The sequence below is a fragment of the Protopterus annectens genome, chromosome 13.part0 (genome assembly GCF_019279795.1).
Source record: "Protopterus annectens isolate FY-2018-M chromosome 13.part0, PAN1.0, whole genome shotgun sequence".
Lineage (NCBI taxonomy): Eukaryota > Metazoa > Chordata > Ceratodontiformes > Protopteridae > Protopterus > Protopterus annectens.
In genome coordinates, this window is record NC_056747.1 from 935662640 (window position 1) to 935675124 (window position 12485).

At 36.4% G+C, this 12485-nt stretch overlaps 1 protein-coding gene across 1 annotated transcript in view; it reads right to left on the bottom strand.

Moving 5' to 3' along the window:
• Positions 1–2677: 2677 nt before the first annotated feature.
• The window catches only part of LOC122787991 (homologous-pairing protein 2 homolog), a 121148-nt gene continuing 111340 nt past the window's right edge, over positions 2678–12485 (bottom strand). The window contains exon 5 of the mRNA XM_044054918.1: positions 2678–2763. Coding sequence (XP_043910853.1) covers positions 2678–2763 — 86 coding nt within the window. The remainder of the gene's footprint in view (positions 2764–12485) is intronic.

The following is a 12485-nucleotide window of genomic DNA, read 5'->3' on the forward strand; positions in this document are numbered from 1 at the left end:
GTCTACCCACTGTACCCCTGAACCAGGAATAAAAGGGCGAATAAAGTGAGAAATTAACATATACTTTTAGTTTCCCTCTGGTCTTTGGTTGTGTTTTCTCTTTGTGTGTAGGTTGAAAGCATGTTATCCCCCATATGTTACTATATACACTACAGACAAAGCTTAACAAACTAGCTCCCTAAAAAACACTGCTGTGTAATATCCCTAGTCTCTTCCTTAAAACTATTATATAATTATAGTGTTATGGTTACAGCACAGAACTTATAGCTTTTTAGCATGCAGCTTATTCATTCTAATAATGCATTTTTAAACATGTTAGTAATCAAATCCTCAGTTAGCTGTAACTAGATATACAACAATGTGGCACAGATTTTAAGACAGACTTGTCTTGTTTACATTTCCTTTTCCTTATTCATCTCTTACCTTCCCCTCTCCTTTAAACAGGTTTTCTCCCCTAATTCAGTACCTATACAGACTTCTGTGCCAATCTATAGCAGATTCAAGGGAAAAAATATTATTGGCACCTATAATCAGAAGTAGGAAAATGAGGGGAAGAGAGAGAAAAAAATGTTTTCCGGCTTAGCCAGGTATATTTTCTGCCAAAGCTTACATATTTAGATTGTGTTTATGTTTTATGCAGTCAGATAGTTTATATTTGTGTGTTCTTGTATTTTCCTTTTCTAAAATGCATTTACACTTTATTTATCTTTATTTAAGTCAAACATCATTATTTCTGTCATACATCCTTAAGATAGGCTAATTCTGACAGTCTCTCATGTAGTAATAAATTCTGAATTGTTTATGATAAGTCTTATTAAGAAATTCACAGTCTTATTGGTTGTTTGGTAAAAATCATACCTTATTCTTCAGATTCTTGCTTTGCAGGTTTCTGATCATCTTTCAGTCTGGTTTAACTTATCAGCTTGTTTAGGTTGATTTATGGGTGTCTATGGCAAGATTAATTTCTTAAGCTTCCTTCATCTTCATTCCAGGTCATTTTTAGTTTGTAGTGGAGCCCTTGAGGTCAAAGGGGGAATGATTATGCATACCAGAGTCCCAGGATGTGGTTCCTTCCTATAAATCACGCATTGGAAACGGCAGTTGAATTTTGGTTCCTAAACATTTTTCTTTTCCCTTTCCTGTGCTCCTCATGGCTCTAATCATTGATTTAAGGGCCTAGGCAGTGAGGAGAAGCTCTCAATGTTGAATCCCATCCAAAATAGTCACAATTTGGTCCATTTTTCACTCGAGTGACGCCTGCAATTTTTTGTTGTTTTATTTCGTTTCTGGAGGTGGAATCTGCTTGAAAACAGATAGGAATGTCTCTTTTGCCTCTTTAGGGTTAGCAACCATGTATTTAACATCTTTAACATTGAAAATTAGTTGATTTGGATATTTCATCTGGAATTTGATTTTCTTTTCTATCAGAAACCTGCAGTAAGGAGACAGAAGTTGCCTTGCTTGCCTTATCTGCATGGGAAGGTCCTGAGCAAAGGAAATTTTATTATTATCCCAGGTGAGTGTACCTTTCTTCTTGGCATCAAATAGGATTTTATTACATCTTGGTAGTTTAATATTTTAATATAAACAGGTCTTGATCTCAGTGATGATTGTGTTTCTCTCAGAGTTCTGTGTGCCCTCTCTATTATCTGTTTGCTGTGTTTCTTCAGGGTCATCCAGCAGGGATTTTATTATGAGTTTGATAGTTGGTATTAGATTATTATGTGTCACAGTTTCAGGGATTCCTCTGATGATAATATTGTTTCTTCGTGACCTTGCCTCAAGGTCTGTTATTTTTGTTTGTAGACTTTGCAGATCTTTGTTATGGGAATCAGTTCTTTGAGCAATAAAATCTATTTTTATTTCATTTTCTAGTATTTTTGCCTCAGATGTTTCCATTCTAGTTAGTATTTGGCTAAATGAATCACCAAATGTTTGAAATTGTAACAATAGTTCCTGTATTGCTTGCTGAATAGGGAATAAAGCAGTTTTAATGTCTTCCAGGTTAGCTGGCTGGTTTGCCTTGGTTTTTCCTGTAGATTTAGCATTGTCTGATTGTTTATTTGTCCTTAGTCTTTTTGGAGTTGTATCTTTATCTGGTGAGGCTAGTATTGAGAATTTGGTTTTAGTTGTTACAGCATCTATATTATTTTCTTCTTTTGACATCCTGCTGCTTGGTCCTTTTTCAGACTTTGTATATGAGTACAGGGCCTCAGTATTACATGGTGTCAGTCGTTTCTAAGATCTTAGAAAAGCCTGTTGTTTTTAAAAGGAATCTGTTGGTATTTTTTTCTTCCTTTGATTGCTGTTAGTTATCTAGAATAGATGTTCAGTCTTGTTTCTGCATTTTTTTTATTCCATGGTGCCTTCTGGGTTTATTTTAATCCATTTTAATCCAGGGTATTTCAGAGAGCTAGGTGTTAGCAGTGCTCACAGAACAGCGGCCATTTTGAACTCCCCTGAACCGAGTTGTTCTTCTCATGTTTTGTTTGCTATAGATAGCAAGCCTCATTGAGGTCTGCCATACAGTGGTTCAAATGGTATATAACTCTAGTTGAGATGCAAGGTACTTCTATGTTTATTTATTGACATTTAAAATAACCCAAAACCACAAGCAGCATACTTGTTAAAGTGAAATAAAAAAAAAAGCCACACCAGAACATAGCAGAGATTTTAATTACACAAAATTTTGAGCACTTTCATTCCAGTTGAAAAGGAACATCATCAAAAACAATGTGATCTCTACGTCCTTCCTTTTATACACTAAAAAGGTGCCAAAAACATCAGTAGAATTTAAAGGTATACACACACATTAATTACCAATATTATTCCCAAACTTCCTACATCAGATATATATGCATGCTAAACACCAGTACCATTAATTGTAAAAGTGAATATTGTGTAAAAAAATCTTATTAATGAATACATTTAGAATTAGTAAACAATAAACACATAAAATAACTTGTGTAGTCAATTAAACCGTTAAAAAAAAAAACATTTCAGAAACATTTTAGAAAGATTTGATTATAAAAATCCTATGCGAGGCAGTCTGACTTAACTTTCAAAATAGGCTTATAGGATTATTTACATAATGGAAATTTTTTTTATTGGGGTTTCATGGAATAAAATCAACTGTTTATCATGTTATATGGTGTTTAGCATGCATATATATTTGATGTAGGAAGTTTGAGAACAATAAATTCTGATGGTCATTTTTGGTGCCTTTTTTATGCATAAAAGGAAAGAAGTAGAGACCACATTGTTTCTGATAACGTTCTTTTAAATTGGAATGAAAGCACTCAAAATGTTGGGTAATTAAAATCACTTGTGTTCTGATGTGGCTTTTTTTTAATTTTATTTATTGACATTTGATTACCGGGGAAAGTCCAAGTGGGTGGAAGCCCATTTTCAGTAGATGCCCGGGGAGAAAAGCTCCAAATTATTACAAAACATTTTTAAGAACAATAATTTTACAATCTTCAAAAATAAAACAAAACACCTACAGTTTAAATAATTATAACAAATTAGATATAATATAAAAACATTGGTTAAGAATTGATACAAGGTATATGACAATCATTTAATATTTAGAGAAATTTTAGACAGTTGGTAGATAAATTAAAGGTAAGGTAGTATAATACAAATAGGAATTGCAATATGAAGTGAGGGGAAAAACAAGTTTATGGTATATTTAGAAAGTCAGATAAGAGAATTAAATAGCATTATGGAAGTAAGTTAAGAAGGGAGAGTGAAGAGGAATACCAAGAGAAAATATGGAAACAACTTGTCCCAGTTTCTTCCATCCACTTCTACAGCTTTTTGTAACATTGATTTTAAAGTTTTTTAAGTACTCAACTAGCCTCTCTGTTCAAAAGTGGTATATCAGCTGTTTCACTTTAAAATAATTGGTAAAGTTCATGCATTACTTTGGACATGAATGGAGTGCCTTGGTAAGTGAGAATTTCTTCAGAAATTCCTAACCTAGAAAAAAAGCAGTGCTGTTTCTTTTGCACTGACCTTTACATGGACTCTTCGATAGGGTACTGCCGCAAGAAATTTTGTTGTGTAATCAATAGACTGACAGCCAATAACTTATGTTACAAATGGGTCCACAATGTCCTTTGCTATGCATTCAAATGAGACATCCACAAGGGGTAAGGGCATCAAATATTTCGTAAACCTTGGGTTGGGTGACATCTTTGATGGTATGGGCCAGATGTGCACAACTAATCTATGCCATTCATAGTAGCAGACCAGCAAATTCTAGTTACATTTCTTGCTTTTGTTTTATCCATTCTTAAACGACCATCCAAAATGTGGTTATATGCCATTTTCATTATAGGTGTTCTAAAAGGTCTTGAGAGTAACATCTGGTTCAGTATCTGTTCTCTGTCTTTGATTATCATGTAGACTTGGAAATGTCTTAGTTCAAAGTAGGGGTATGTAGTTGTACTGTCCTGTTCATTTGGTTCCCCATCTACTCTCTCTTTGTTTCCTTCTTTGGTTTACATAGGGCAGGATTTCTTTACATTTACATGGCTTATCCAAATGTCAGCCAAGTTGCAATTACTTTCATCAGCATTCTGACATGAAGTGAATGCTGTGGCTTCTTCCTCAACAAATACAGGTTTCAGCCCTTCACATATATCTCAGTCTTTTAGTGCAAGAAATCTGGATAAAGACTGAAATAATGGGGGGACAAAGGACCAAACTAGGGACAGATTTTAAATATTGTTCTTAGAAACTAGCTAGAATAATAGGATTTGTGTTAGCATTCATTTTCTGATGGATATGAAGCATGAAAGTCAAACGTATGTCATTATTTACAGACTTCAATCTTCGGTGATTTCCAGAAAACCACAAATTTTACAAGGAATAGCCCAAAAATATGAGGTAAAAATCTAGACATTCTGCAAAAATCTGGACAGTTGAGAGGTATGCGGCCTTTCATCTAGTTCTGGCTCTAATAAGGCAACTCTTGAAATAGTTTTCTATCACCAGAAGATTTTTTTTCTTTAGTATTTTTCCTAGTTTAAGTCCTGCTAATGTTTCTGACTGTCTTTCTGCTTTGGTCTAGCAGGGAAAAGAATACACCTCTGTTTAAGTTCCACTTTTCCTTTCTATTCAGTATGAAATTCATGTCTTCCTTCCTCAGTTTCCCCACCTGCTTTCCTTACTGTATTCTTAACTAAAGGCCCTTCCTTACAGATTTTTCAGTTTCCACACTGTCTTCTGTTATTACATTAATAGCTGAAGTCTTTTGCCAAGACTCACTCTCTGTCTGACGTTTAACAGTTGGTACCTTCTGACAAGACTGAAGTCCAGATTTATCTAATCCTTCAGTCCATAGGCACACGTTAGGTTGTTTTGGTCTCCTAGCTCTACACCCTTTTCTTTACTGGGTCTGTGTAATTCTGACAACACAGTAGGCTGCCCCCCCCCCCAATAACAGTCATTTTTTTGGATTGCAAAAAGTCTTTTATAATAATTGCATCATGTGTTGAGTTAGGCAGTAGGCTACAGGGTGTTCATTCCACGTAAGATAGTTTGTATGTCTACTTGTGTTATAGGGTGCTTCCTTATCTACATGTATGTCTAGTTCTTTACTTTTCTACCAGTTGTGTTATGCTTACAGACATATACTTTATCATGCAACTCTGCTCTCTGAGTCTCACAATCACTGCACCTTTTTTCCTTCTACCAAGATATTTCATTTGACCAGTTTGGTAACAGTAAAGTAGAAGAAAGCAGATTTTACACTTCTATTAGTTAAAAGTTCAGCATTATCACATTTCATTGGTATGCTTTTAGGTAAAATTTGATAGATAGCATTAACATTTGTTTAGGTATAGTATTATCACTAACTATGAGGTACTTAGCTATATGGCCTTTTTAGAACATTTATAAAAAGCCATTTCAGATGGTTTATAGTTCATAGATTTATAGTTAGTTCCTAAGCATGCAGTCCAGAAGACCATTAAGGATCCTAGCCCCCATTCGCAATTGCCCCAAAGCACTGTCTGTTTAGGGACTTGTTCAAGGTCACACTGTAGGTAAATGAAGGTAGAAAGATTCAAACCCTGCACCCTTGGCACTGGATTACCTCATTAACCAGTCAATTTTAACTCTGTGTGCAAACTGCCATTTAATTTAAATGAACAACTTAGTAAGGTCACAAATGGCTGACCTAACATATAATTTACAATTGTGGCTATGTAAGTAAGTCATGGTGACAGTGTTTTCTTGTTTGCAGGCAAAGCAACATACTTAGGTGAAGGCTTGTTATCTTCCCTTGATGTTTGCATATCTTAGTTAAGGTTTTCAGGTTCAGATAATAATAAATGTTCTGTGGAAATAATTAGCTGCTCAGGAGACCACTGCAGAATAAACATTTTTATATTTATTAGGGACTGCCCATTTAAACTTGCCTATTGCCAGAGTCTGTAAAATGTTACTTATGTGGCTTACTTATAGAGCCACAGTTTTAAAATATGCATTAGGTCAGCCATTTGTGACCTTACTCATCTGTTCATGCATTCTAAATATGCAGTTATGCAACCTAAGAGAATGTGCTTCAGACAAAGGCACAGCTCTAAGCAATATTCCATGTTTATGTCTTTTGGAAGTTCTGGGCTTCTGCATCTTCTGTCCATAGAGGCTTTCAGTGATTACCCAGTGAAATGTGATGATAGAATCCTGGCCTATTCAGCCTGGGGTCACAGCTGTTAAACTGTGTGCCATGTGAAGGTCACTAGGCAGACATCTGTGTCATTTATATTGCTTAGTTTCTTTGGAGAGCCACTGGCTTGTGGGGCACACATCAAGGTGGGCTACTGAATCACAACTATGGCAACCTTTTGCTGCTGATATGTGGGTGTTGATCAGTTGCTGAACTATTTTGTACTAAGACTATCAGTATGTTTCATTTCACATAGACTAAGCACTTCTGTATATGCAAACACAACAATCATACTTCCTTCAAGAAACCCTTTACATTACCTTGCGCATCCTTCCAGGGAAAAAAAAAAATATGGGCAGAGAGTTTACAAATTTCCTCCAAGTAACTGTTTTTCCTACCATAAGAGTTATTTTTTTTACTAGAGTAAATCTCCATGTAGGCATCAAGGGTTTTCTCATTCTTTTCTGCTATTCATGCCTACACCATGAGCTCTTAATAGAAAGCCTTACTCAGATACCTGCCACCCCTATGACTACTCCTCACTTCAGAAATAAATAATTCTACCAGTTGAGCAGTGCGAGATATACAGTCACAATCACTAAATTCCCTGATTTGAATTTTAATGGATTGTAGTAAAAAAGCACCACCTCCAATACCAAGCATAGAAAACTGCAAAAGAGTGTACTTTTCTTTACAGTATCTGGTTGATTCCCCCAGAATCCACTGTGAATACTAGCCACATATATCCACATACTTCTACAACACACCAGAAATATTCTTGACACTTCCTCCTTCTATATCTGTATTGTTGGTGCCTGCTTTTATTGTTTTGATTTTTTATGGGATTCTGTCCCTCTCTTCTGTTGTCATGTTTTTGTTGTCATGTTGTTCATGCTATGTCCAGCAATTCAGTCTTGAGCTTCACAGAAGTCTGATGACACTGACCAATAAGATGGTGAGGCGTCTGTGCACCTCTTGGTGTAATAGTCTGGATTTAGTTGCTACCGTTCTATTACTAGCTGTAGGTCATGGCTGTCTTGTATCTCTCCCTGATCCTGTCAGTGTGGCAGTTTTATATTAAGACCTTAAAATTCTGAATGGCATAGCCTGATAGATCAAGATTCAATATAATTATTTAATAAAGCTGGACTAGTATTGTTGGAATTAATCACTAAGCAAAACAACCATGATTTAATATTTTAAAGACAGAATGTGAATTTTTGTGATGTCATTCAAAAAGCTCTCTTATTTGCAACTTGTGAGAATCCATTTAATCAAAATTCAAGAATTTAAAAACACTATAAAAGTTCTCAAGCTGGAAACAAGTTTAAGAGATACTGTAAAGGTTACAAACATAAAGAAGTATATCTGATCCCCCTGAAAAGTCCAACCCTCATTCTAATTCAACAAGTGGTAAAACAGAAGAAGTAACTACTCTAATAAGATGGACTGAGTTGAATTACACAACAGTGAATTGGAAGATTGCAGTGACTAGCTAAAAAAGGACAGAACAGCTCCCAACAAGGTCTGCATTGTAGTTTGGATGAATCTGAAGAGGTGCAAGGTTTTATATTGCTTCTGCTGAAAAGAAACCAGGTAAAGAGATGGCAGTGGAACTCACACAATTAAGTGCTTACAAACATCAACTTGGGATGATTTAAAATGCTGAAGTTGGATATTTCAGTGAGTCTGGTAATAATGTAATTTGGCCAGCTTCACATGTTTTTTTTTGAGAAAAAACAGTTTTGTAAGGTCATCATCAACATTTCAGAATTTTTCTGATGAAAGTAGGAGAAGAAAAGGCAATGGGATCCACTTGGGCCACATAATGGTTTAAAATAACATTGCAGGATAATTTTATCGTAGAAATGAACATTTGAATAAGACTTCTGGTATAGAATTTCAAGTTTTGCTAGCACTATGTGACAGAAGCTCATTCTGGAATATTTCTATGAGTGGGTAAGAACACAGGCATTGAACCTGATAAATTAAGATTAGACATGTAAATATTAGGAGAAAAATTTTTAAAATGATAAAAACAGATGTATTAAATAAACAAAGTGATATTAAAAAGTGCAGTACTAATGAAAACATGTTTGAACATAGTGATTCTTTTGTAATAAGTGCAATTGAGCAGTTTACATACAGTCTAAGTGACAATACTTTTAATGACACAAGGTTGAATGTTTTAAAAGGAGGCTTCCCATGTATTCCAGATACACATACCAGCATTGTAACAACAGTGCTTGATTTTAAGTTATACATAAAAGAGACTGAATTTGAAATATATATGCAATGGTACTAGTATGCCAAAAAAAGTAATTTAAATGTAAGAAAAAGAGTTTAATAAATCCTACAATTAATCCCACTTTGGCAATATTAAAAAAAAACTTGGATTGATAAGTTCAGAAAAATATTCTCAAATAAACACAAGGTGCCAGATTCCCAAAGAAAGTTGTGGACAGCGCAGTAAGTCAAAGGAAGGCTTCAGAGCACAAATGGCAGATGTGAATCCATAATGTACACTTAAGGAAGTCACAGGAATTCTTTATTCAACATAGGAAATTTATGGAATCCACACACACCCACTACATTCCAAAACACAGCAAGCATGCCAACTGCAACTTAAATGCGACAAAGCGCTTCATCATACGACAATATGAAAGCATTTGGCATAGGCCTCATTTACTGCCGCAAGAGAAAGCTATGTCAGTCAGAGTCCTGTGGAATCATCATCACTACTTACAAAAAATTCAATTGGTATGTAATGCATTACAACGGTTAGGGTACTGCTATCCATAGAGGAAGATATGGTAATGCATCCTAGAAGGCAGCCAGCTAGATGTAGATCCAGACTGCATCTATGGCAGTTCTCTGATCAGGAAAAAACAGATACCGATCAGACAGAGAGCTTACATGACAAACAGTGAACATATTTTCCACATGTTCCTATGTATGGAAAAAAATATCATGACTAACATAAATCACAGTTGTGATTTGCTATACCCTATAAAAATGGTAGACGACTATGTGAGATTTGTCTGTAGGTGCATCTTCACAGGCCACGTCTTGTGATTATGTATCTGTGATATACAATGACATACACAAATCAACTTGTAAGTTTAATCAACTGTCATGACAGGTGGCAGAGGCAGATACAGCTGTGGATCTATAATAGTACATGGAGACACATACGTGACATAGGTTGATGCTGTACAAATGTTGATTGACCTATGCAATTGAGAAAGACAAACATCACACATGTTGCTTGTAGTCATAGGTATGTAATGCATTGTTAACACAATATGCAATGACACTAACGATGAGAATGCATGTCTCGTGTGTGACCACTTTCACTATGCAATTGTGCTGCCGAACAAAATAATATGGCAAGACATGAATAATTTGTACATTCAGTTACAGTCTGAGGTAGTGTCTATGTTGCAATGGTTTTAAGGTCACGACTTACATGTACATCCTGGAACACCAGCTTCAATACCTTCACCAGGTATGGCCTGATCACAAGTAGTGATATGATATGATGTGATGCTAAGAATATAATGATATAATCTGGTGGAGTTAATGGTGAACCACCTCCTGTGACATTCCTGGACCTCTCATATCAGCATACTCAATTAGTAGCATCGAGGATCATGTCTGAGCAATGTTGATTATACACCTCACAGGATCGATTGTCACCACTGATGGCATTGATCATGTTAGTTAGTTCAGTCCAAACCTTATTCCTCTTCACAGTATTTCCCATCTATACAAGGAGGCTTCAGCCTTGCTGTGTCAGAGCATTGATTATAATACCATTCTCATGTGGAGTAAAATTGTCACCCCCTAGTTCAGTTTGACATCTGGAATATAGTGTTATATGCACATTATACATTTTATGGAGGCTGACAATTGACATGGTGTTATATGCATTAGTCAAGTTACTTGCTCTGCTCCTCTTACCAGTGTGAAGTATGCAAATAATCCTTTATCATGTATATCAGTGTTATGCATTTAAGAACATAATGGCTTTGAAAAGAATGTCTAAATATGTACAACATGTCACAACATCATCACATGTAACAGTCCATTCCATTTTCCATATAAGCCATATCTGGTATCTGACCTTATTGCACTAGACATCACAACAACTGAAAGAAAATCACACAACCCTTTTACCATACATTCATTACCTTAGATATCATCACAGCACACAGTGAAGAGTCAAAGTCAGTCTCACGTTCTCTGTATCAGATCGAATGCACTAACAACTATTTCTATTGCACTAAGTAGCAGAGTGTATCTGTAAACTATGTCTTAAAATTACAGACCTCAGAAATCATTGCCTCTGTAAACATTACACAAACAGTACAGGTTAATCACAATAAACTATAGAAACCTGTTCATTCTGGCCGTATCTATAATACATGCATTACTAAGCATCAGAGAGTATCTGTAATCTATTCGGCAAACATGCAACTTACGGAAACACATATACTTTGTAGCTCTCCTTAATCATACCAGACAGAGTCAAGGTAGGATATAATTGTATGCCATTTTCATCCACTTTTTACAGGTTCTGATTGCTTTTAGCCAAATATCCACATGCATGCTTTTTGTTCAACCCTTCAAACAGCCATTATGTCACAGACACTTTTTTTATGTCAGACTTGTTTAAAAAAAAAAAAAAAAGGACTGTCCAAATGTACAATATGAATTATAAACATTAAATATAACATAGATATGTAATGACAGTATTGTATTCCCCAACTGCAGCAACTGGAAAGGCCCCAAAAGTTCCTCACCAAAAGGATAAAGGGCCTCAAAAATATGTCCTATGCTGCCCGACTGAAGGAACTTCAGCTCTACTCAGTCGCTTACCGTCTGCTCAGAGGTGACCTGTGCCTGACATACAAGGCCATGTCCAACCCAGAATTGATGAACATGCTTCACCTCAAAAAATCTAGATCCCTCAGAACTACAAGGGTGGGAGACTTAAACCTTGACACGGTTATTAATAGGACGTGCTGGAGGGACAGATTCATCACCCAGAGACTCCCTATGCTGTGGAACAAAATCCCAGTACATGTGAGGCAGAGCACCTCGCTGGCTTTGTTCAAGAGAAATCTTGACTAATGGATGGGAGATTGCAGATATACCCCAGGGATTATCTCAGTGTCACTGCTTGACAGAGGCACAGCAAAATAATGGGCATAGTATCCTCCAAACTAAAGGGGTGGCGAAAGCCACAAAACTCTGGCTAGGCTTATAAATGCCCTTGGGCAGATAGCCTAGTATGAACCTATGAACTTATGAACCTATGAGCAATATCGGGTGACATCTTACCTTTGAAGCTAGCTAGAAGTCAGCTATACCTTACAGTAAGTGCACATATGTGCACTTTTCAGTACCATTTGTGCCATATATTATTAATGAGCTTCATTAACATTCAAGGTTTCAGAATTCCATTTATGCACTACTATGTAACTTCTAGAAATTCGGGGCGGCCACGGTGGTGCAGTGGTTAGCATTGCTGCCTCACAGCAAGAGGTTCTCTGGTTCGATCCTCGGCTGGGGTGCCTTCTGTGTGGAGTCTGCATGTCCTCCCTGTGGTTGCGTGGGTTTCCTCCGGGTGCTCCGGTTTTCTCCCACATCCCAAAGACATGCTGCAGGTGGATTGGACACTCTAAATTGGCCCCAGGTGTGCATGTGAGTGTGCCTTCTGTGGAAGGTTGGGCGCTGGGCTGGCAACTCGACACCGTAAAACTCCACTGCCATTCAATGTGTGGACAAGGTGATCCACTGT